General features: G+C 43.8%; 1 protein-coding gene across 1 annotated transcript in view; it reads right to left on the reverse strand.

Moving 5' to 3' along the window:
• The window catches only part of LOC126474407 (rho GTPase-activating protein 6), a 1172202-nt gene that overhangs the window by 302117 nt on the left and 842557 nt on the right, over positions 1–27528 (reverse strand). The window contains exon 5 of the mRNA XM_050101876.1: positions 20439–20595. Coding sequence (XP_049957833.1) covers positions 20439–20595 — 157 coding nt within the window. The remainder of the gene's footprint in view (positions 1–20438; positions 20596–27528) is intronic.

Genomic DNA, 27528 nt, shown 5'->3' on the forward strand with positions numbered 1-27528 from the left:
ACCTCAGGAATTGGATGCATGTGAAAGGACGTTCAGTGCCCTTTGCAGTGCCCATGATCTGGCGTGAGCCACCTAACCATGTCAGTGACTGCTACTTTTGTATGGTTCCTCCTATCAAAAAGGGAATATCTAAGAAGAAGAAGAGGACAGTGATCCATCCTAACATTCCATCTGCCATACGTCCAGTTCTACATAGGGAAGTATTGTCAATACCTGAACCACCGACAGATTACGAGATTACTTCTGATGGGGATTCTGAATGTTCCGAACCATGCACATAACCAAATATATCATCAACTGATGATCCACAGAAATTGTCTCAATATGAGTTAAGTGATCTCATTAGAGGTTTGGAGCTCTCTAAAGCTAACCTCAGATATTAGCATCAAGATTGCAGCAGTGCAATTTTCTGGAAAGCAATGTAAATGTTTCATTCTACCTCAGAAGAGAGCAACAATTCACCCCTTTTTTAACATGCAAGATATTCTTGTGTCATGTGTAAACATAAATGGTCTAATGAAGGCTCTCAGAATTAATTACAACCATGATGAGTGGAGACTCTTTATTGATTCGTCAAAGTTGAGCTTAAAAGCAGTGGTTTTACATATTGGTAATGCGCTTCCTTCTATTCCAGTTGGGCATAGTGTGCATATGAAAGTCATACCGAAACATGAAAATTTTACTAGAAGCCATCAAGTATAATGTCTCTCAATGGCAGATTTGTGGTGACTTGAAAGTGGTTGCACTGCTATTAGGTAGTTAGGGTGTACTAAATATTGCTGCTTTCTCTGTGAATGGGATAGCCGAGATTGTGGAACTCATTACATGAATGGCCGACCAGAAAATCTCTTCAACCAGGTATAAAGAACATTAAGAGTGAACCTCTAGTAGACCCTAAAAAGATTCTGTTCCCGCCATTGCACATAAAGTTGGGTCTCATGAAAAACTTTGTTAAGGGAATGAACAAAGATGGTGACGCGTTTAATTACTTAAGGCAAAAATTCCCTTACTTACATGGGGCCAAAGTAAAGGAGGGCATCTTTGTAAGCCCACAGATTCGAGTGCTTTTCAGAGACCATACTTTTCATGGTATCATGCAAGGTGATGAGAAGCATGCATGGGAATGTTTTAAGACAGTCCGTTTAGAGTACTTAGCGAACAAATGAGCAATAAATTACAAGGCGATTGTAGATAACATGTTGGCATCTTATGAAAAACTTGGTTGCAACATGTCATTGAAAATGCATTTCTTACATAGTCATCTTGACTTCTTCCCCAAAGGTTGTGGTGCAGTAAATGATGAATATGGGAGCGATTTCATCAAGATATTGCCACATTTGAGAAGAGGTATGCCGGAAAGTGGAGCCCTACTAGTTTAGCAGATTACTGCTGGACTGTCATAAGGGATGTTCCCGAGTATGTGTACAAACGTCAAGCCAAGCGAAAACGGCGATCTTCTGAATTTATCTCTGAACCAAATATGTAATTGTATATACTGCACATATTGACGTTTAACATTTATAATCCTTTCTATAATTTGTGACCAGTTAATTTATGTATTTTCTTTTGTGCTTTACATAGTTCTGGTACAAAGTATACTTACAAAGTATTTTCATTGATGTAATATCACCTTCATTTTTTTCTTAATGTTTTACTTTTGTACTTCTAGAATGGTACGGAGATTTATCAATTCATGACACATAACATAATTCAAGTAATTATTCACTTAAAATTTGTTATGCTGAATCTTGGAACATGAATGCATATTTAGTTAGTGAGTTATTTATACAAAAATATAGTTTACATTTTTTAAAAAATAGAGCTAAATATGTTTGAAGATGATGATTTTGTATAAGTTTATAATGAAATAAACATAACTAACTCACCGTCATGCAATTTACATACTTTCACTTCAAATTTGTTGTTCAGTGTAAGCGGTTGTTAGCGTCTCTGTTAGACAATGAACTGACATTATTTAGTTCGCAGCATGATGAATGTAGAGGAATCATGGGCAATGTTTAAACGGATTGTAAATCTTGCTCTGCAGAAGTATGTGCCAGAGGTGTACACATTCCGCTTTTAACCTGCCCGTGCTTGCCCATTAGCCACGCAGGGAAGCTGCCTCACGTTAGCTGCGGAATGGACAGGCTGCTTTGCTGCCATCCAAACCAAGCTATGCCCAACCCAAGCAGGCTAGAAAAATATTACTTACCTGCCCATCTTTGGTTCAAATGGCTCTGAGCACTATGGGACTCAACTGCTGTGGTCATAAGTCCCCTTGAACTTAGAACTACTTAAACCTAACCAACCTAAGGACATCACAAACATCCATGCCCGAGGCAGGATTCGAACCTGCGACCGTAGTGGTCGTGCGGTTCCAGACTGTAGCGCCTTTAACCGCTCGGCCACTCCGGCCGGCTGCCCATCTTTCCTCTGCGCTACTCTACGTAGCAGTTTATTGTATACGCTTTCGTTGTAGTGTTATGAGTATGGTTCCAAGGCTGACGGAAAGTCTTTTCTTTATCCGAAAGTCACAAATCGAGGCTCAATGAAAACATACATTCATTTTCGGTCTTGTAGATTAGAAAATGTTGGATTTTATTTTTCCTTTTTTCCTTCTTGGCGAATTTTGGGCACTTTTATTTACTTCAGTACGAAAAGTTTTCTTTATACCTTCGCCCTGTTTCGATTAGTACTGACTGTTCTTAATTTGAGCCATCATAAAGTCACCTCAAGTCCGTAGTAAGCTGCATCATCTCTGAAAGTCGAGATCCTTTGCACCTCAGAACCTGAAGATGCCTATTGTACTGCAACACCAACTAAAATTAGGTTTTGGAACTCTAGTTTCTGTAACCTTCGGCTGTTTCAGCAAATATGACACCAGTTACACCAATTTTAGTTATTTTTACAGTGTCTGTGTTGTGATTTCTCTGAATTCATACTAAGTAGCCAAAATACTTCATTCTAAATTCCACAAATGCATTTAGCTAATACGAAGTACATCCCTCATATTATGTTAATGTAAAAAGTACATGTCTGAAAAAACTTTTCTTCGCAGTACGTTACATACCACCGGAATGTAGTTTTTAATATCCACTGAGCTTTTTTTTTCCTGTTTAAATCAATGTTTGCCCTAAATTTAGAAAGTCTATGTACTGCTAAGTAGCCTCAAATGTTTAACACACTTTTCAACTCACTTGTCGGACAATAAGTTGCTTTCTCCTTTAAAAGTATTTATGGAGTAAGAAAACTGCTGGTCAAATTTATAGACATGTAATATACCAAGGCTTCCGAAAGAGTGTTTAGCAACTTTTTACGTGTGAGACATCTACCGATTTATTTGAAGCTGCCTCATAAACACACGGTAACATTTCACTTACGGGACTGGCCTCTGTTTCGTATATATTCAGTCATTCTTAATTTCTCCTCAATCTCCTATAAGTTTCGTGTATTTATTTTGCAGCTCCCACCGTTATGACAAATAAGCTGCAGGAGCTACGCGAGCATACGATGGATTGATTGTGTAAGCCGGCCCGAGTGGCTGAGCGGTTCTAGGCGCTGCAGTTTGGAACCGCGCGACCGCTACGGTCGCAGGTTCGAATCCTGCCTCGGGCATGGCTGTGTGTGATGTCCTTAGGTTAGTTAGGTTTAAGTAGTTCTAAGTTCTAGGGGACTTATGACCTCAGCAGTTGAGTCCCATAGTGCTCAGAGCCATTTGAACCATTTTTTGATTGCGTAACCTGTTGTCGGGTGCAGCAGGCTGAACGGGTCCCGTGAAGCTCGCCAGGCTTGCTGAAACGCAAGTTGGCCTGCTTTAACTAGTGTGCTTCAGTAAACATGTGCTCTTGCGTCTCCGTTGCGGCGGGTTGAGCTGCCTTAACGGTTTCGGCGGAAATAGCGGTTGACGGGCTGGAAGGAGAATTTGTACATCTCTGGTATGTGCCCAATAAATGGATTAAGGACGGAAAAGACCCACCCTGGTTGAACAACGAAATAAGGTTGGGTTGGGTTGTTTTGGGGGAAGAGACCAAACTGCGAGGTCATCGGTCTCATCGGATTAGGGAAGGACGGGGAAGAAAGTCGGCCGTGCCCTTTCAAAGGAACCATCCCGGCATTTGCCTGGAGCGATTTAGGGAAATCAGGGAAAATCTAAATCAGGATGGCCGAACTCGGGATTGAACCGTCGTCCTCCCGAATGCGAGTCCAGTGTGCTAACCACTACGCCACCTCGCTCGGTACGAAATTAGGAAAATGCCAAGGAAGCAAAGGGTGTTGCACTCTCGGTTCAAAAGAAAACGCGAAAATGGCAAGAAGCAAGGGTTTTCAGACGTTCGTGCGTCTGTAAAAAGATCTATGAGCGTAGCATGCTACAGCTACCTTGAGAAAATTCTGGTCCTTTGTAAAATCGCTAAGTAGATTTAAGACTTCTCTCAAGTCACTCGCTGGCCAATCAAGTATGGCAGTAGAAGATGGCAAAAGGAAAGCCGAAGCTTTAAATTTCGCATTTAACAAATCGTTAAAGGAGGAGAATCGTACAAGCATCGTTTAGCCATCACGCTGACTCCCGTATGGACGACATAGTAATAAGAATCTCTGGCACAGACAAACAACTGAAAGAGTAGAAAACAAGTAACACGATAGGTCCGGATGGAATTCCAATTCGGCCTTACAAAGAATACTTTCGGCATTGGTACCTTTCTTAGTTTGCATTTATCGTGAATCTTTCGCTAAGCGCAAAGTCACAAGTCACTGGAAAAATGCGCAAGTGACTCCTGCATGTAAGAAGGGTGAAAGAACTGACCCACAAAATTACAGGCCAATATTTACAAATCTTTAACATAATGCAGCGCTTCAGCAACCGTGAATTGTTCAGACAATAAGAAATTCAGCCTTCAGTTGTAAGGTAAAATTTTTTTTTTTTGCGGTGATGGAGCACGAGGATTTGCATTTACTGAACATCTTGTCCAAATAGCCCATGCTCCCAAGCCTCTAAAAGATGCAGAGCTTAACTTTTGTATAATGAATTCAGAGGGTGTAAGTTAGACACCCTTGAGGAAATTGCAAATTTTTGAACATCTTATTATTGATAGAAAATGGTTCAAATGGCTCTGAGCACTATGGGACTTAACTGCTGAGGCCATCAGTCCCCTAGAACTTAGAAATACTTAAACCTATCTAACCTAAGGACATCACACACATCCATGCCCGAGGCAGGATTCGAACCTGCGACCGTAGCGGTCTACATCTACATCTACATCTATACTCCGCGAGCCACCCTACGGTGTGTGGCGGAGGGTACTTATTGTACCACTATCTGATCCCCCCTTCCCTGTTCCATTCACGAATTGTGCGTGGGAAGAACGACTGCTTGTAAGTCTCCGTATTTGCTCTAATTTCTCGGATCTTTTCGTTGTGATCATTACGCGAGATATATGTGGGCGGTAGTAATATGTTGCCCATCTCTTCCCGGAATGTGCTCTCTCGTAATTTCGATAATAAACCTCTCCGTATTGCGTAACGCCTTTCTTGAAGTGTCCGCCACTGGAGCTTGTTCAGCATCTCCGTAACGCTCTCGCGCTGACTAAATGTCCCCATGACGAATCGCGCTGCTTTTCGCTGGATCATGTCTATCTCTTCTATTAATCCAACCTGGTAAGGGTCCCATACTGATGAGCAATACTCAAGAATCGGACGAACAAGCGTTTTGTAAGCTACTTCTTTCGTCGATGAGTCACATCTTCTTAGAATTCTTCCTATGAATCTCAACCTGGCGCCTGCTTTTCCCACTATTTGTTTTATGTGATCATTCCACTTCAGATCGCTCCGGATAGTAACTCCTAAGTATTTTACGGTCGTTACCGCTTCCAATGATTTACCACCTATGGCATAATCGTACTGGAATGGATTTCTGCCCCTATGTATGCGCATTATATTACATTTATCTACGTTTAGGGAAAGCTGCCAGCTGTCGCACCATGCATTAATCCTCTGCAGGTCCTCCTGGAGTACGTACGAGTCTTCTGATGTTGCTACTTTCTTGTAGACAACCGTGTCATCTGCAAATAGCCTCACGGAGCTACCAATGTTGTCAACTAAGTCATTTATGTATATTGTAAACAATAAAGGTCCTATCACGCTTCCCTGCGGTACTCCCGAAATTACCTCTACATCTGCAGATTTTGAACCGTTAAGAATGACATGTTGTGTTCTTTCTTCTAGGAAATCCTGAATCCAATCACAAACCTGGTCCGATATTCCGTAAGCTCGTATTTTTTTCACTAAACGTAAGTGCGGAACCGTATCAAATGCCTTCCTGAAGTCCAGGAATACGGCATCAATCTGCTCGCCAGTGTCTACGGCACTGTGAATTTCTTGGGCAAATAGGGCGAGCTGAGTTTCACATGATCTCTGTTTGCGGAATCCATGTTGGTTATGATGAAGGAGATTTGTATTATCTAAGAACGTCATAATACGAGAACACAAAACATGTTCCATTATTCTACAACAGATTGACGTAAGCGAAATAGGCCTATAATTATTCGCATCTGATTTATGACCCTTCTTGAAAATGGGAACGACCTGCGCTTTCTTCCAGTCGCTAGGTACTTTAGGTTCTTCCAGCGATCTACGATAAATTGCTGATAGAAAGGGGGCAAGTTCTTTAGCATAATCACTGTAGAATCTTAAGGGTATCTCGTCTGGTCCGGATGCTTTTCCGCTACTAAGTGATAGCAGTTGTTTTTCAATTCCGATATCGTTTATTTCAATATTTTCCATTTTGGCGTCCGTGCGACGGCTGAAGTCAGGGACCGTGTTACGATTTTCCGCAGTGAAACAGTTTCGGAACACTGAATTCAGTATTTCTGCCTTTCTTCGGTCGTCCTCTGTTTCGGTGCCATCGTGGTCAACGAGTGACTGAATAGGGGATTTAGATCCGCTTACCGATTTTACATATGACCAAAACTTTTTAGGGTTCTTGTTTAGATTGTTTGCCAATGTTTTATGTTCGAATTCGTTGAATGCTTCTCTCATTGCTCTCTTTACGCTCTTTTTCGCTTCGTTCAGCTTTTCCTTATCAGCTATGATTCGACTACTCTTAAACCTATGATGAAGCTTTCTTTGTTTCCGTAGTACCTTTCGTACATGATTGTTATACCACGGTGGATCTTTCCCCTCGCTTTGGACCAGACTGTAGCGCCTAGAACCGCTCGGCCACACCGGCCGGCTATTATTGATAGAGAAAATTTACTTAATGATCAGCTGCAACTAAAAAGTAGAAATTATTTCGAAGGCTTTAAACCTTTACTCCGGTGTAGTTGACCCACGGTCCGCTTCGAATGGCCGATGCTGTTTCCTACCTGCTTTACCCCTTTATTATAGTGCGTTTGTACAGTGTGTCTCTATATATTTTGTATTATACTGGTAATTACACCAGTTGCAAAGGTGTTTCTTAATATGCCTGTTTATGTTCAAGATATTTCATGCTTCGCACGCTTGTCTCTCCCATACTAATTTATTAGTTACTGTAGTGGGGTTTCGCCCTCTTATTATAGTATATGAATGTAAATTTTATTGTCCTGACTTAGCAACTAGTTCTTAAGAAAAACGTTTAATGTACTGCACCATAGGTAGGCATTTGTCCATTGGCAGGACTGTTTTCTGTCACATTTTGTTTACAATTTACGTTTCGCTAAGTAATTTTGAGACAGCTTGTCTCTAGCACTTGCGCATACGCTCGGCCTCTGGCCTAGCCTCGCCGTGGAACTGCTCGTCATGCCTAGTTTCCTTGTTGCTTACGTGTGACCCTTATTCCTGGCCCGGCGTAGCTCCGTCTACGTTTGTTTTATTGTCTTTACTATTGACAGACATAATCTTATGATTATGCGTCTTCATTCTGTATTAGTTTTATTCTCTGACATGGCCAACGTTTGCTCCTCAAAATAATTTAATTTTTGTAAGATCACGATGTTCCTTATTATGAAATCATTAGATTTCAATGTTTAATATATGTCCGTATGGGTTTCTTTATAGGTTCTGAAGAAGATACAATTATTGGCATCGAAACCTAGCTAAACTAAAAAAAAATTACCTTGCAACTGAAGGCTGAATTTCTTATTGTCTGTACAGATCAATATCCTTATCATCGATTTGCTGTAGAATTCTTGAAGGTATTCTGAGTTCGGACATAATAAATTTCCATGAGACCGAAAGGCTATCGCTCACGGTTTTAGAAAGGATCGCTCGTGCCAAACCAAGCGCATCTTTTTCTCACTTAATAGGCTGCGAGCTATGAATGAAGGGCAACAGGCAGATTCCATATTCTTAGACTTCCGAAGACCATTTGACACGGTACCCCACTGCAGACTTAATGAAGGTACAAGCGTATGGAAGAGGTTACCAGATATGTGAGTGGCGGAAGACTTCTTAAGTAACAGAACTCAGTACGTTGTTCTAGACGGCGAGTGTTGATCAGAGTCAAGGGTATCGTCAGGACTGTAGCAAACAAATGTGCTAGAGCGCTATTATTTTCTATGTACAAAGAAGATCTGGCGGACAGAGTGGACAGCAGTCTGCGGTTATTTGCTGATGATGCTGTGCTGTATGTGGTAGAAGTCGAAGTTGGATGACTGTGAGAGAATACAAGATGACTGAGACAAAATTTCTATTTGGTGTTATGAATGGCAGCTGTCTCTAAATGTAGAAAAATGTTAGTTAATGCAGGTGAGTAGGAAAAACAATCCTGCAGTGGTCGAGTACAGTGTTTATAGTGTGCTGCTTGACACAGTCAGGTCCTTTAAATATCTGGGCGTAACGTTGCAAAACAATATGAAATGGAACGAGTATGTGAGGATTGTGGTAGGGAAGACGAATGGTTGCCTTCGGCTTATTGGGCGAATTTTGGGAATGTATGATTCATCTGTTAAGGACATCGCATATGTTACGATAGGGAGACCTATTCTTGACTATTGCTGGAGTGTTTCGGAACCGCACCAGCTGGGATTAAAGGAAGACATCGAATAAATTCAGAGGCGGGCTGCCAGAACTGTTACTGGTAGGTTCGAACAGCAAACCAGCAATACGGAGATGTTTCGGGATATCAAGTAAGGATCCCTGCAGGGAAGCCGACGTTCTTTTCGAGGAACACTACTGAGAAAATTTAGAGAATCGGCATTTGAAGCTAGATGCAGGACGATTGTACTATCGCCAGCATACAGTTCGCGTAAGGACCAGAAAGAAAGCATTTCAGAAACTAGGGCTCATACGGAGGCATGTAGATTGTCGTTTTTCCTTCGCTCTTATTGCGAGTGGAAGAGGAAAGGAAATGACTAGTGGTGGTACAGGGTACCCTTCGCCACGCACCGTCCGGTAGCTTGTAGAGTATGTATATAGATGTGGATGAAGATGTAGATCGTCTTATTTGGAAGTCAGGTTACGATGGTGGGGGGGGGGGGGGAGGGTGAAGGGGGCATAGGATAGATCGCCTTATATAAAAGTCAAGAGGTGATAGAGGGGTGACGATGTGATCCTGTGGTCTGCCGAGAAGTGATTTGGACATTGTGCTGCGTGATGTGGGCGTGAAAGGAGGGGAAGAATGTGTGGCCCCCTCGCGGACAGTGCGGGACGACGGAATGGTGTGCATATGAGAAGGTGGGAGAGGTGCAAACACTCTAACGGACGTGAATGATCCGCTAAACAGGCAGCGTGGCAACGGATCATTTAATTCTTTCCGCTGACTCCAGTAGCACACACTTCATCGACATCACCCGGAAAGCATCCGGGTAAAGGGCATATCAGGCATTCAGCTAAACAGTTTTGCAACTTCATGATCAGGTGTTAGTTTCTGTTTATATAACCTCGTTCATAGTAAATGCTCCTTTAGTTAGAGGAAACACTGAAACATAGCCCTCCACTCTTTCTTTCAATTTATAATATGCATGTCATCACCACCAGTACCACGACCACCACCACCACCACCACCACAACACCACCGCCGCCACCACCTTCGTTTATGATAGCTCTAGATGATCGAATCATCAATGACTGCCTGCAACTGTATACGTCAGAGTCGAAGGTCAAGGCTAGAGACAGTGTCATACGATATTAACTTGATGTCTTCTGAGGGTGATTAAGTTTCTTCCAGTATGCCTATCAACTGTCGGGTCAGATCGTTGCGTATGCGCCGAAAGTGTGGGTGTCAGAAGACAGTAAATAACGCCACATGTTGGAACGCATGTATGTGTGCCCTAAAGTCTTCCTTTTTGTAGGGTGAACATATTATCATTAATCTTTAGACAAAGCCAGTTTTGTGTGCATATATATGTCTTTCTTTTTCCTTTAATATTATCTGTGTAAAGAGGGAGAAAAGATCTCACGCAATTCATGGTTATTCAGTGTAATGTAACAGTAATCGTATTCTGTGATATCGTAGTGGAAATTTATCGACCGAAAGCGATACTGAAATGGTCTCACGCAACAACAGTAAAAACTTTGGGATTTTTCTCTCGTTTTTGTGAGAGCGCAACTTCAGACTCACTCTTGTTTTGTCTTCTTCTGTAGGTTGTCGTAGCGAACAGACATATTATGTAAGTTACAATTAAATTAGCTGTTTGCTAGTTTGGAGTAATTAAACTGAATCTGTTTAGAACTACTGCGATTATTTTAAAGTTACCTACTCCTAGTGCTGTTAATTACATGCATTGGTACTTTTAAATATTTTTCAGGACAGGAGTCGGCAGTTCGTTGTGAAGTGACGTAAAGGCCGAACGTGCATTGCGTTCAGTCGTTAGTTTGTCTTTGCTCGTAGCATTCAGCGACCCTGAGATTAAATGCCGATCACTTTAATGTACGTTGCATTTATTTCATGCTAGAGATGTTACGAATGATTCGGTCATTCGTCTCTGAACTATGAGGTGCTCGGTCTTTGCCGATGTCAGACACCGGCCCCGGTTTTAATAATTAGATGGTGGTTGGTCACTTTACTGAGTTCATAGCTTTCCTTTCCGTGTGTTAATACCAGGTAGAGCATACGATACATTTCCTATTTTTTCTACCATCTTAAATGATGTGTTTTTCTTTTTATCCTCCCAGGCAATCATGGTCACAGTAACAGTGGACCCAATATTTCTTATTTAGTCCAGCTCACCGACTCCTTGAGAAACTTACTTAAGGCTCGCGTGAGAGTTAGTATAAGAAGACAGTGCCAGAAGGGCAGTAGTAAGGACAAAGTGTGAGCCCGCCCTAGGCCACAAACAGAGAGAGAGAGAGAGACTAATAATGATTAGTACTTAAGCAATATGATTTCATATTCAGGGTACTTCGATAGTAAAGAAGCTATCAGGGTATTTATCATTTTTGCTTTCAACCTTATTTAGAGTTCCTTTAATTTTCGATTGTGATTTAACCTATTAACACGAACTCCAAGAGAAAACAGAATTATTTTAATTAAAATATCGAACGAAAAACATCTCCTGCCATCTATATTCCCAATTTTATTTTATTTTCGCTACCAGTTTCTGCGATACACTACGCCATCTTCAGGCCCCCTTTGTTCATCACTTGCAGACAAGTGCCAGTAATGAACTAAGAGATCTCGTTGTTAAAAAGAAGTCTACAAATAGCATATATTATGTGTTAGCCCCTGTTTCGACTGTACATGGGGTAGGAAGCATCCTAAACGTGGGTGACGGTGGCTGAAGATGGCGTAGTATCGCCGAAACTGGTAGCAAACATAAAATGAAATTGGAAATATAGGCCGGCCGCGGTGGTCTCGCGGTTCTAGGCGCGCAGTCCGGAACCGCGCGACTGCTACGGTCGCAGGTTCGTATCCCGCCTCGGGCATGGATGTGTGTGATGTCCTTAGGTTATTTAGGTTTAAGTAGTTCTAAGTTCTAGGGGACTGATGACCACAGCTGTTAAGTCCCATAGTGCTCAGAGCCATTTGAACCATTTGGAAATATAGAGGGCTGAAGGTGGTTTTGATTCCACATTTTATATTGAACAGCCGAGATCCCGCAACCATCCTACATAAAAATGAACATTCAGAAATTAGATTAATTATTCCAAAAGTACCCAGAACCCGAAATCTATAAACAAATGTCGCCTGCTTTCATTTTGAGAAAAGTAGTTAATATATTTAAAATAGGATTCCCATTAAAAGTTCTTCACCTTTTAAACGGCTCCTTCTTCTTCCTTGTGGAGGTGGAGAAATACAGTGAGGATCGCTTTTCTCGTGGTTGGTACTGAGCCAGAATGTGAAACCTTTGCTGGCAAAAGAAGCCATCAGTTCCCTGTGTCACAGCAGGTAGGCTTTGGCTCCTGCACTTCCACTTAGTTGGCAGTGGCCCCATTTTTTTTGGGGGTCGGAAACTCACTAGAGGGCTGGCGCCTCCAAAGCCATAAAAGGTTGGACATCCGCCGACTCAGCCGCATTCTGCACGGATGAACAGTTCCGTAGCAGTCATATTACGCTACAGGCACTTGCCGTCTGGCAGTTAGTAACACTTTATCCCTTCATCACCTTGGACAGAACGTAGCAGTTGACTCACGCGCACGCACACCGCCTCGTTCGGACAGCCGGCTCGATCACATCGTGTTAAGACTGCCAATTGAGGCCACACGGGATTAGTCGAGCCGTCTTAGGCGCTGCACTCATGGACTGTGCGGCTGGTCCCGGCGGAGGTTCGAGTCCTCCCTCAGGCATGGGTGTGTGTTTGTTCTTAGGATAATTTAGGTTAAGTAGTGTGTAAGCTTAGGGACTGATGACCTTAGCAGTCCCATAAGATTTCACACACATTTGAACATTTGAACTGCCAAATGATAGCGTTAGGCGTGCGGTTAGATTTCATTGTGACCATCCCCTTGATCGGCATTTCGAGGTTCAGCACTCTCTCTCCGGTTTAATCGAATTACCTCAAACATTTCCATCAAGTACGGTACAGGTGCCTGTATTAAGCAAGGACACTGCTCTGCAAAACTTAAGGATGAAATAGAAAAAATACCGTAAAATATTAACAACTCGGTGGAAATGAATGATAATGGGGCAGAATGTTGCAAAAGGTCTCCTAATCGTGCCTGAGTCGTGATCGCTATAGATTCCTCATCGACAACCGTGCGGCTACATCTTTGGCGGTCGCTAAGCAGCCTTCTCCCTGGCGACTCGCGAGAGTGCGCGCGCTCGACTGGCCGCGATGACTTAACAGCGAGCTGCGTTGTGTATAGTGCACAGGCAATCTAATTTTTTTTAGTCCACTTAACTGGTCTGTGTCGGCTATATTGAGATGTGCGAGTTAGTTGAGTCTTTAGGAACAGAAATCATTAGTGCCCTTCTTATCTGCTGTTCATTTGTTTAAATTTAAAAAATCATTTTTTGGGTGTAAATTTTATTTGACCAATAACAGCTATTTTTAAAATTTTATTTTGGTATAATGTGGGCATTTGCTTGAAGTTCATGATTACTGAAAAAAATATTCCTGAGGCTGTAGTGGGGGCTTTGTTTGAAGTTAAGTATTTTGAACACAGTTGTTCGTGCAAGAGCTGGTGGCCATATTTTCTTAATCGTTCGTGTAAGTTGTATTGCGCCCACTTGTTCTTATAGTCTTTGGTTATGACGGCTCATTGTGAATCCGGGCCGATTCTTAAACCTCCTTGCATGCTGCTTCTCATCAATATGTCTATTGCAAAATTTTTCTCTCTGTAAGTATATTATTGATATCTCAATGCTTTTTAAATTGTTGACCATTTGCTTAAACACTGTTGTAAAAGAGATTTTTTTGTTAAATTATTGTCACTGACCAACATTAACAATCTTCCAGTTGTTTTATTTCATTAATACTGCTGCCGTAGGCAAGCGTTTGGAATATTTGAATCCGTACGGTTCCAAATAAATGTCTATCCTGTTGAAAATGTCAAGTTTTGCTTCCCAACACCTTACCGCTCACAACTTCCCGCTAGCTGCCCCATTTCAGTACACACAAAGCTGTACTTCACACGGAGTAAGGTCAGCGTGACTATAGCGACCAAATGGGGATGACCCCACAACACGATGCACTTGAAGGAACGGAAAAAGAGAGTATGTGTCAGTCAGCGAGCACTTACGGTGTACTGTGGTGGTGTTGTCACAGCATGGGTCGGAGACTTCACAAAGGGAAGAAAACTAGAGGAAGGACGAAGTACGGCGAGTGTAGCCCACGTGTATGGTATTCCCCACAGCGTTGTGGGGAGAGTTCCAAACCACGGGCACTGCTGCCTAAAGGACAGGAGGTGCTCGACTACAGCAACAGACGACCGCTACACTGCGCAGCAGGGAAGAAGAAACCCACGGCAAACAGCGAGTCAATTGCAACCACGTTTAACAGCACTGCAAGGAACAGAATATCACGTTCCACTGCGGCACGAAGAATGCATAGGTATGGTCCCTTTGCCCGATGACCAGAAGTCCTAGGTTGTATTTCCTTGACAGTCGCACACGGCGGCAACATTTGCGATGATCTGGAGCTGGACCATCTAGGAGTGGGGCCGTATGTTCTTCTCGGAGGATAGCAAATTCAATCTGACGCAACTATCCTCTTATGGTGAGGTGAGAACAGGTAATGAAACAGGAACATTGTCAAACGCGAGCGGTTCGGTGGTCCATGTGTTATGCTTTGGGGGGGGGGGGGGCATAAAGTTGCATGGGCGTACTGGCCTCCAAATCTTTGAACACGGTATATAGTACACTCAGTTAGTTAGTTATATATTCCGGAAGTCTTCTGAACGATTCTTTTATGAAAGTGATGTGGAACGATTACGTTTACAGGATATGTGTACATGATTACTGTTAACCTTAATGAAACATTATTATTTTAGTCATACTCATGCAACTACATTTAAAAACATGTTTTATTTACCAGATTTTAAGCAGATAATCGTGAATGGAATACAAGAAGTTGTCATCGATAAATGATTTCAAGTTAGATTTAAAACCTGCTTTGCTACCTGTCAGACATTTCATGTTATTGGGAAAGTGATAAAAAATTTTTTGTTGATGCATACTGAACTCCTGCCTGAGCAACAGACGGCTTTAGTAATGGCTAATAATAATTTTTCCCTCTATTGTTGTGGATACGGCATCACTGTTCTTCTCAAATTGTGGTGGGTTATTTATGACGACTTTCATTAGCGAGGGTATGTATTGTAACGACACATTTAAAATCCCTAACTCTTTGAAGAGGTACCTACATGACGTCCGTGTGTGAACACTACATTGTATTCTTAATGCTCGCTTTTGTGCAATCATTCGTCTTTTTCTAAGTGATGAACTACCCCGGAAAATTATTCCATAAGAGATTATTGAGTGGAAATACGCAAAAATGTCAGGAGATTGAATCGTTTCTTTTCAAGATTAGCGTTTATGCTAAGAGTAAAAGTAACTATATTAAATTGTTTGGGACGCTCAGAAGTAAGCTTCTTCCATTTCAAGTTTTAATCAGCATGTACACACAAGAATTTAGAGCATTCTATCCTATTTAGTGACTCCTGCTAAAGTGCTACATCAAATTTTGGTATGACTCTTTGCTGTACAGGTTTGAACGAAGTGTGTTTTTTTTCAAAATTCCAGAGAGTCCATTTTCTGAGGACCACTTCAAAAATTCTTTGGCAAATATAATTTACAATCTCTTCTATTGCTTTCCCACTGGTAGGATTTATTATGATACTAGTTTCGTCTGCAAGAAATACCGATTCTGCATGTTGAATGTTAAGTGAGTCATCCACATACAATGGTATCCAAAATTAAAGCAACAAACGGAAATTTTGGAAGGTTTCCTTTATTTTGGTTTGGCTCTGAGCACTATGCGACTTAAATTCTGAGGTCATCAGTCGCCTAGAACTTAGAACTAATTAAACCTAACTAACCTAAGGACATCACACACATCCATGCCCGAGGCAGGATTCGAACCTGCGACCGTAGCGGTCGCTCGGCTCCAGACTGTAGCGCCTAGAACCGCACGGCCACTCCGGCCGGCTCCTTTATTTTGCCACAAAACAGTATAAACAGGCTATAGAAAAGTAGAAACACTGTAAAGAGAACGTAAACAACCTACATCACAGTAGACGAAAATGTTCTTCGTTTTTTCCATCTTAACGGCTTTGCACACGCACTGCGACAACTGATAAGTGCGGTCACTATCGGATGTGACCAGCTCTGGCAGAATAAAGGTCTGACAATAACGGAGCATACTGTGAACTCATGTTGAGGCAATAACGCCTATTCGTCCTGCCTAGCTCCTCGCAAGTCTTGGAGAGTGGTTGGTGGATGTTGACGTGATGAAACCAGTCTCCCTAGTGCACCACAGACGTGCTCTAGAAGACTCAAATCGGGAGAGCGAGCAGGCCATGCCATGAGTGCAGTATCTTCCGTCGACCACTTGTTATCCATGAGGTCGAGCACTATCGTCCATCGATACGAAGTCTGGGTGTACAGCATCTCGCATCAACAGTACATGGGGTCCCAAGACCTCGTCACTATAGCTGACAGGAGTTAAATCTGTACTGTTTCATGAAGAGGTGTTCGAGTGGTCAACGTAATCCCTGCCCACACAATTAGCAATCCTCCTCGATATCCGTCTCTTTCCACAATGTTCTCGTCTTGAAATCGTGGTCCACATGCATTCAGATGCAAATCCACCGAGAATCACTCTCCAGACCAAATCGAGACTCACCTGTGAAAAGAACATTGGCCCACTCATCGGCCTTCCAGATGGCACGTTGACGACTCCACTCTAGACCTTCCCTGCTGTGAACTCGCATCAGAGGCACGCGTACACCAATTCTCCAACAATAAACGTCACTCTGTCAAAGCCCTCTCTACGCCGTTTGCCTCGGTGCAATATGCCCAGTGGATGTTGCGAGGTCCAATGTCAGCTGCTGCGCAATACTAAGGCTGTACCGTCGTGCCCTTATAGCCAAATAACGGTCCTCTCTTTTTCATGTCATTCGTGGTCGGCCCTGCCCTGGTCTTCGGGGTACAGTTTCTCTCTCTATAAACTGCCACCACATCCTAATAACGACAGAACGATTCACGCAAAGCCATCAGGCCACACGAGTTTGCGACTGCCCGCTTCCATTCTTGCCATGGCGCTCCACCGCAGAGGCTCTGGTAGTCGTCTTTTCTGTGTCATACTGGACTGTCTGTGACTTTGCACACGGCGATTGTGGATGTGGGGCTACTCGACAAGCACTAACCCTTTTGATAGGTGCCGTGACGTCATCGTTGGCGTGGTTTTCCGTTGATCGAAATGCCATCTTCCGTGTTGAACACAATCGTGTGGACATCTGTTGACAGCTTGTATGATTATATCGTGAATTAGACGGAGAAAGGGGAAACAGCGATTTTTTGCTTTAATTTTGGACAACAGTGTATATAAGGAAGAGGAGTGCATGCAAGATGGAACCCTGTGGGGCTCCCTTTGTGATTGCCCCCCTTATTCAGCATAACTTTTTGAATTCTGTTTAAATGTATTCAAACTAGCTGTAAGTGAAGCTATCAGTTCTATATAACTAGAGTTTTTCTAAGAGAGTAACACGATCTGCACAAACCACAATCACAACGAAAACAGCTAGAGATATTTTATTATTTACAATTTGTACTATTTGATGAGTGAATGTATAAAAAGCATTCTCTGCGTCGAACTAATTATGACACTGTGCTCCTTCCAACGTGATTATTTACAGGCCTGCATTAGGCCCTAACTTCATTTTTATGAATGAAAGTGGGCGATTTCATAGAACATTGCAGGTGAAGGAGCGAATGGACTGGAAGGCCTGTTCTCTCGACTTAAATCGCATCGAGCTCATGTGGGGTGCGATGGGGAGAGATACTGCAGGCTGTCCACATGCACCATCATCTGTCAAACGCGCTGGTGGAGGAATGGCACCCCCCGCCACAGGAATTCCTTACCAATCCTGTGGCTGCTGTGGGAGGACGTCGCGGAACAAGCATTGTCGTCCGTGCTGGTCGAATAGTGTCCCGCCGTTTGTAATATCCAGAGGACCATCATGAATTGATGAATTGCGGTGACTTCAGTGTAACTATCATTTTTAATAAAGCGACATTTTAGTTCACCTCACTGCGGATTTCTTTCAGTTACTTTGTCTACTATACTGTAGCAGTTATTTATATATAATGGCCCATGTTTCATTGAGCTATGTTACTTGGTACTGACACATCATGCGGAAGTCACATTCAGACTGAACTTTTACACACCTCGGACCTTTGTATCACGTTGTGTGGTTTCTGTGCTCCTTAGTTTAGATCACAGAAGTCTGTGGCCTTCAGTATTGCTTAATATCAGTGAAGGCTGCCATCAGCTGACTCTATTGTACCATTAATTTACTAATTCTAGAATACGTCCATTTTGATCCTCTTTAATGGAATATATTTTTTTTAGTTTTGAGCTTCCCTCGTCCCTCCTTCTTCGCCCTGTATCCCTTCTACCACTACTCTCCCCCCCCCCTACAGTACTTCCGCAGAGTGATTTTTTTTTCTTTATTGTCATTTTGAAACCTCATACAACGTAGGCCGGCTGCGGCAAAACTAAGCCGCTCTTCGTCCACAGATAATACATTCAATACAAGAGGAGACATCGAAAAACGAAACAAACACGGTGGGTAAACAACAGTAGACAGACAAAATTAAATTACAGGAAGCCGTTCACAGGTGCAGTGTCCAAATAAAAAAACGTTCAGCACTCGGACACGAAACAGAGACGACAGAAATGACACACGTGAACGATGGAGCACAAACGATGAAACACTGAATCACTAACACGATGGCACACACAAACACTGGCGACGAACTCCGGCGCGCGAATGTTCACTGATGGTGTACGAGTCTGGGGACCTGCCAGAAGGGTAAAGGTGGGGGAGGAGGGAGAGGGGAGGGTGTAGATGCCAGTGGCAGAGGATAGAGCAGATGAGGGCTTTATAGGTGTGGAGGATGGTGGAGCGGTCCAGACCTCATGTGCAGCCAGAAAGGAGCTTGAGGAGACAGATGCGGGAGCGTGCCTTGGCTTGGATTGTCCGGAGATGGGAGGTCCAGGAGAGGCGATGGTCAAGGGTGATGCCAAGGTACTTGAGGGTGGGGGCCCTAAATGGTGGAATAGAAGTCGAGGAGACGGAAGGAAGGGGTGGTTTTGCCTACAATGATCGCCTGGGTCTTGGAAGGATTGACCTTGAGCAACCACTGGTTACACCAAGTGGTGAACCGGTCAAGATGGGATTGTAGGGTGGGGGCGATGGCAAGGAAGGTGATGTCATCGGTGTACTGGAGAAGGTGGAGAAGAGGGGAATGGACGGAACCTGGGGCACACCAGCCGAGGGGTAGAAGGTGTAGGAATCTGTGTTATGGATGGTGACATAGGAAGGACGTTGGGAACGAAAGGACCCAATCAGACAAACGTAGTTGATAGGAAGGGCGAAGGTCTGAAGCTTCAAGAGGAGACTGCAATGCCACACACGGTCGTAAGCACATTAAAGGTCGAGGGAGAGAAAGATAGCAGAGCGACAGGAGTTGAGCTGTTCGGAAAGGAGATGAGTGAGATGAAGGAGAAATTCATCAGCAGAGAAGACGGGCGAAAGCCACACTGGGTAACGGGAAGGAGGCGGTGCTGGCAGAGATGTTGGTGGATGCGCCAGGTAAGGATGGATTGCAGGACCTTGCTGAAGACCGAGGTAAGGCTGATGAGACGGTAGGAGGAGACAGTGGAAGGCAGTTTGTCGGGTTTGAAGAACATCAGGATCTGGGAGGTTTTTCACAGGTCAGAGTAGTAGCCGGTGGACAAGACCACATTATATAGACTGGCCAGGGTGGAGAGGAAGGAGGCGGGAGCTTGACGGAGGTGGCGATAGGTAACACGATCGTGAGTGGGAGCGGTGGTGGTTTCATTCGGAGTTTATTGATTATTTCCTGAGCAGTATTGAGTTCGTTGTGTATAATGTTGTCCAAGTACTGGAAGCCAGGAGCGAGTGGAGGTACAGAGGTGTCAGTTCGATCGTGGACATCTGGGAAGAGGGAGTAATCGATCGAACTGGGCATCATCAGGGAGGGTAAAGCTGTCAGAGAGATAGGAGGCAAAGTGATTGGCCTTACTAAGGTTGTCACGGAAGGGGTGGTCATCATGAAGGAGAGGGTAGTGGGGGGGGGGGGGGGGGTTTAGATCAGGTAATGCGACGGAAGGGTGCTCATACTGATCAGGCAACCCCTCCTGGTAGGAACGCTGCCGATCCGTTGCACGGTCGAAGAATGAACAGGTAATCAGTTTTGAATATCCCAGCGGCCCAGTGATCTTTACCTCCTCTGCAAACTGGCCCAAGTTGTTGTTAAATTAGCCGCCTAGGCTGGGAGCGCTGTTAGCGACCAGAGAACCCCGCGAGCTGCACGGCGCGAGCAGTGAGCGACTCACCGGAGGGCACTCGCACGGTGACGCCCAGGTTGAGCGCGCGCAGCTTGGCCAGCGCCACCTGCGCCAGCACCAGGCGCTCGGGCTCGCTCAGCTGCAGCAGCGGCGCGTCCGACAGCTGCACCTGCCTCCCCGACACGTTCGACCACGTGCAGTTGCCCTGCGCACACCGCAAACAACACACATGTAGCCACGCTCCGACGCCTGAGTCGGTACGATCTTGGTATCGCTACCAATACCAAAACCAGTACCCGTAACTCGTTAATAACAAAAGTATGGATACTGACCGTATCCCAAGACAATAACTGCTTGTTTATGTAGTTTAAAACATTCATAATGCAAGGTGAAATATGCAGATTATGTTTATATGCATAAACCAACATGAAAATAATCAAACACAATGTAAACAGTAACAAGCAAATACTCTAAACGCAAATAAAACATAGACCTTGACCTAAAAATTATGTCAACACACCTGCCATTATTGGCACACAGCGAACGTTTAGAGAGTTTACTCGTGTTTTGCGTCCCATGGGTTACGGATAGACTTCGAGACAACTCGTGCTTTCTACACGCTGTCTGTAGATGCCATCTGGACTTGTGTGAGACTAATGACAGTTGACAGGCGTGTTTCTACACCTGAAAATGACTTCTGTTCCAATTTCGCGTCAGTCGAAAAGATTAGTAATAGTAGCGGCACTATGAGAATGCAGATCAGGTTTGATTTAAATACGTGCTGTAACTATCGTGATAGCTACACTACTGGCCATTAAAATTACTACACCAAGAAGAAATTGCAGATGATAAACGGGTATTCATTGGACAAATAGATTATACTAGAACTGACATGTGATTACATTGGCACGCAATTTGGGTGCATAGATCCTGAGAAATTAGTAGCCAGAACAACCACCTCTGACCGTAATAACGGCCTTGATACGCCTGGGCATTGAGTCAAATAGAGCTTGGATTGTGTGTACAGGTACAGCTGCCCATGCAGATTAAACACGATGCCACAGTTCATCAAGAATAGTGACTGGGGTATTGTGACGAGCCAGTAGCTCGGCCACCATTGACCAGACGTTTTCAGTTGGTGAGAGATCTGGAGAATGTGCTGGCCAGGGCGGCAGTCGAACATTTTCTGTATCCAGAAAGGCCCGTAGAGGACCTGCAACATGCGGTCGTGCATTATCCTGCTGAAATGTAGGGTTTCGCAGGGATCGAATGAAGGATAGAGCCACGGGTCGTAACACATCTGAAATGTAACGTCCACTGTTCAAAGTGCCGTCAATGCGAACAAGAGCTGACCGAGACGTGTAACCAATGGCACCCCATACCACCACGTCGGGTGATACCCCACTATGGCGATGACGAATACACGATTTCAATGTGCGTTCACCGCGATGTCGCCAAACACGGATGCGACCATCATGATGCTGTAAACAGAACCTGGATTCATCCGAAAAAATGACATTTTGCCATTCGTGCACCCAGGTTCGTCGTTGACTACACCATCGCAGGCGCTCCTGTCTGTGATGCAGCGTCAAGGGTAGCTGCAGCCATGGTCTCCGAGTTGATAGTCCATGCTGCTGCAAACGTCGTCGAACTGTTCGTGCAGATGGTTGTTGTCTTGCAAACGTCCCCATCTGTTGACTCAGGGATCGAGACGTGGCTGTACGATCCGTTACAGTCATGCGGATAAGATGCCTGTCATCTCGAGTGCTAGTGATGCGAGGCCGTTGGGATCCAGCACGGCGTTCCGTATTACCCTCCTGAACCCAGCGATTCCATATTCTGCTAACAGTCATTGGATCTCGACTAACGCGAGCAGCAATGTCGCAATACGATAAACCGCAATCGCGATAGGCTACAATCCGACATTTATCAAAGTCGGAAACGTGATGGTACGCATTTCTCCTCACACGAGGCATCACAACAACGTTTCGCCAGGCAACGCCGGTCGTCTGCTGTTTGTGTATGAGAAATCGGTTGGAAACTTTCCTCATGTCAGCACGTTGTAGGTGTCACCACCGGCGCCAATCTTGTGTGAATGCTCTGAAGAGCTAATCATTTGCGTATCACAGCATCACAAATTTCGCGTCTGTATCCCGTCGTCTTTTTGGTGTAGCAATTTTAATGGCCAGTAGTGTAGTTGCCTTTGAGATTGGAACAAGTGAGTTGATGATAGTCAAGAATGCCTTTAAGTTTGTAACCAGAAGAAAGAGTTCGCCGAGTGAGCTTAAAAAAGGTGGAGAAGGTATTTAAAAGATCACATGTAGATCTGAGGAAGTACTATGCTAAGGACAAGTTGATTACATCACCGACGTGAAGTGGAGCGCAAGCGCTGGGTGGAACCTTTCCAGCCATAAACTACGGATTAAAAATGGTTCAAATGGCTCTGAGCACTATGGGACTCAACTGCTGTGGTCATAAGTCCCCTAGAACTTAGAACTACTTAAACCTAACTAACCTAAGGACAGCACACAACACCCAGCCATCACGAGGCAGAGAAAATCCCTGACCCCGCCGGGAATCGAACACGGGAACCCGGGCGTGGGAAGCGAGAACGCTACCGCACGACCACGAGATGCGGGCTAAACTACGGATTAGTCGGGATCACTGCAAGAGGATTCTGAGATGACCGAGCCGACACTGGAGAAGCAGCTCGATAGCTTGAGATAGAAAAATCGCTGAAGTGCTAGAAATTGAAATGTTGAGCCTCAGAAAAACTTCGGTTTCGCTCTTCCAAATTGCCTCCGCAGCAATGTGCTGTCGTTTCGAAATAATTTTCCTGGTCTTCCTCTTTTTATCAATGGTAGACGCACACATATCGTTCTCCCTATTCTGTCTTTACATTGCAGTTTTATCTGGTTCTGCCTTCGGTATGCAAATGGTTTATTCTGGACTTTTTAGGACCGTAAATGGAGTGTTATGTGAGTCTGAGTCAAGCGCCATTGTCAACTCACAGCTTCAAAATTAGTAGTTGTGAACAGAACAGTCCCGTTCCAAATGCTAGGTGAATGTTGACAAATGTATAACATTTTGAGTGCAAGACACGTCTTTACTTTCATAATGGCATGGGAAGGGTAGGTTTCTTCAACTTCGAATAATTCTTTTCACAGGAGGGAGAGGGAGGGAACAATGCACAATGTTAACTGTAATATACAAATAATACACTATTTTTAATGTTTCAGCAATTGGAATTCAGTGAATGTTAACAATCTGTGAAACAGGTTTCCCATAAACTGACAATTATTTCTTTTTGAATATGCAGAAAAATTATACTGCGACTCTGGATGAGTTTATTTTATTGCCATTCTGAAATCAACTAGTATCATAAAAATCTTTTAAACTTTATAAGCAGATTACAAATTTTTAATCATTTTAAGCTGCGAACATTTATACACTAAAAACGTCCCTTACATATTAAAACAATGCAGTGATCCAGAGCTCTAACTCTGAACTGCAAGAAGCGGCGATCATCTGGGAGGGGCTCACGCTATTTTTTGTACCGGTCATCGAAGTGAAGACTAATCAAAAAGATTATCGTCCATTCACATTATTAATAGCGCGTTGCAGCACCAATAACGATAAGACACAAAGGGTTAAATAAGGTAACTGCGCTTAGAGGAAGACACACTACTCTACACATGGAAGAACCTAATGGCCGCAATCTTCAAGGGAAGACTGTAGTGATTGAGCATTATTTTCTCAATAGATTATACAATAGGTACGAAACTAGCAGTGACACAGCGAAAAGTAAAGCGACTGACACAAAAATTATTAAGTAATTGTGATTGCAGTAGTCTAGCACAGAAATAACAAACGCAAAGAAACGACACTCTACTCCATTCACGTCATCCGCAAATATATGAGATACGCAGGAAATAACCAGATGAGGCAAACAAGAGTGGTTGACTAGTTAAATGTTCTTCCTTCTGTTATTCCTAAACTGTGGCAACAATTCATTATCACAGGTTGTGCATTCAGAAGATTCAGTCAAGGATGGTCAGAGATTACGGCACAGTATTTTCTGTATTTATCCTCGTAAGAACGGGTACTCAGCCTTATGTTCAAGTACGATTAACTGCAACGATATGACGAATAAATTGCGGAAACTTCATTGATACCACTCTGTGTGACTGCTGACTTGCATCCGAAGGTATGCGAGGTGGTTCAGCTATGTTGTTCAGCTTAAATATTTCTCGAACCGTCGTAAATCTGTTTTCCACCCACATGAATTGTAAGTATGTCCTTATTAAACGGCATAAGTTCTCTTACAGCTGTATTAACTACCAACTCCCTTTTTAAAATGCACCTATACAAATTTTTGTTGCTGGTATCGTAGGTATGAATGGTACGAGTTCAATCGACATTTCCGTCGACCAGTGGAAAATCTGGGCTAGCGCTTTCTTGGTGACTACTGGATGGTGACTTGTGCATCCAATGTGGTGGTACCACATGAATCTACATATTTCAAACAGTACTTCTTTTAGAAGCGTTCATACCACTTCGATCAGAAATTCTCCGTATCTGACGGTGAGGTGAAAAAAAAAAAAAAAAAAAAAAACAGGTAGCACCTCTGATTACTCATAAAATCATTCTCTACCAGGGGTTCGATACCACGCACATCTTATAATAAAAATAATCTGCGATTCTGGCCAAAGCATTCTGATATAATTACTCGTCCAGCCAAACGCTTTGTCAAAGAGTGCGGGGGAGTGAATAAAGGATCAGGCCACTCTCTTGGTTTTCGGGTGGGAAACTGCCCCAGGAGGCAAAAGAACCATTAATGGTCAACGGCGTGAGAATGCAGATGATAATGGAGCCCACTGCATTAACGACGTACACTGAGGTGCCAAAAATCATGGGATAGCGATTTGCACATACACATATACAGATGGCGGTAGTATCGCGTACACAAGGTATAAAAGGGCAGTGCGTTGGTATTTATATTCGTGTGAACAACTTCCCGACGTGATTATGGTCGCACGACAAGAATTAACAGACTGAACGCGGAATGACAGTTGGAGTTAAACACATGGGACACTCCGTTTCGGAAATCGTTAGAGAATTCAATATTTCGAAATCCACAGTGTAAAGAGTGTGCCAGGAATATCAAATTTCAGGCATTATTTCTCACCACGGACAACGCAGTGGCCGACGGCCTTCACTTAACGACCGACAGCAGCGGCGTTCACATAGAGTTGTCACTGCTAACAAACAAGCAACACGGCGTGAAAAACCGTTGAAATCAATGTGGGACATACGACGGGCGTGCTCATTAGGATAGTGAGGGGAAATTTGAAGTTAATGGATTGTGGCAGCAAACGACAGATGCGAGTGCCTTTGATAACGGCACGACATCGCCTGTACAGCCTCTGCTGGGTTCATGACCTTATCGGTTGGACTCTAGACAAACGGAAAACTGTGGCGTGGTCAGAGGATTCGCCGTTTCAGTCGGTAACAGCTGATGGTAGGGATCTATTGTGGCGCATACCCCGCGAAGTCAAGGACCCAAGTTGCCAACAAGGCACTGTGCAAGCTGGTAGTGCCTCCATAATAGTGCGGACTGTGTTTACAGGGAATGGACTGGGTCCACTGATCGAACTGACCCGATCATTGATTGACAATGGTTATCTTCGGCTACTTGGAGACCATCTGCAGCCATTGATGAACTTCGCGTTCCCAAACAATGATGCGATTGTTAAGGATGACAGTGTCGCAATGCCACAATTGTTCGTGATTAGTTTGAAGAACGTTCTAGACAGTCCGAGCGAATGATTTGGCCACCCATCGAACATTTATGGGACATAATCGAGAGGTCAGTCTGCGCACAAAATTCAACACCGGCAACAGTTTCACAATTATGCACGGTTATAGAGGCGACATGGCTCAGAATTTCTGCAGGGCACTTCCAACAGCTTGTTGAGACCATTGTAACGGCTCCATGTAAGCCGCTACATGGCTCGACCCCACAACTAAAGGCACCTGAGTGCCCTTCCGACACTCAGGGAAGAGTCTGATGAAAATTAGTAAGATAGGGTTATTTAAATATAGACGATCATTTTAATATTAGATATGGTAATTGTCTGCAAGGTGTGAATGCGAACGTATGATGAGGTGTGCGTGAGATGTCGGCTGTGGGTGTGCTATAGGCATAGTGTGCTATAGGCATAGTGGAAGTGTAGCCAACCTCGAATCTAGTAGAGCGCGACTGCACTGGACCAGAGAGGCATAAGCTCCGCGCGCGTCATTAGCGCTCGTTAGGTTGGTAAATAACCATGTGCGGTATCTCTGAGTCCCTGCTGCCACGATGTGTGGACCCGGACGAGGGAGACCGTATCGGGGTTGTTGCTGGCAAGATCTGGGTGAGTAAGCACGCTCTGCCCTATCGCTCCGATAGTAAGCGAAGATTTAGAATTCCATGTTCACTTTGAACTTGGAAGCAGCTTCCCTGCTGAGGAAAGCCACTATGGTATTTTCTAGAATCATCTCGGTTAGGAGAGATAATTTCTTTTGCCAAGTAATTTCATGGGAATTGTGTTCACTGCACTTGGGAGTGAACAGGCGCTCATTGCCGAGTAATACTCAGAACTGCTCAATTTGCATTTCAGTGTGAGTGTGAAGTATATATGCAAAGTGTATTTTATTTAAATGTGTTTATTGACTCCTGATTGTGGAGAGATTGGTAACACGTGGTCCGCAGACCCCGTGCATTTCTTGGTGAGAAGCTTCAGCTCGACGTAATCACATTTCGTGATCGAGCTGGATCTTCTACGTAAATTCACGCGTGTGATTTAATTGTTCCTTCATAATATCCAGCAAAACTCGCGGAGTTAGTTAAACGTGAAGACGGGACTTGCCCGAATTAAAGTTACAGTTGGAACCATGTGCTCTCTCCCAATGTTGTCCCACTTGGTGTATGGGAACCTTCCTCTTTTATCTGTTAGATAAAATGAATAGAGTGAATGTTAGTGTGTGTGTGTGTGTGGCTAAATGATGATAGAAATGTGCAGGCGGTAGTCATTGTCGATTCACGGCACATGTTAGCTGGATGTTTAACTAAGTTTACTTAGATATGATACTATTT

This window comes from Schistocerca serialis, chromosome 4, assembly GCF_023864345.2.
Source record: "Schistocerca serialis cubense isolate TAMUIC-IGC-003099 chromosome 4, iqSchSeri2.2, whole genome shotgun sequence".
In the NCBI taxonomy this organism is placed as follows: Eukaryota; Metazoa; Arthropoda; class Insecta; order Orthoptera; family Acrididae; genus Schistocerca; species Schistocerca serialis.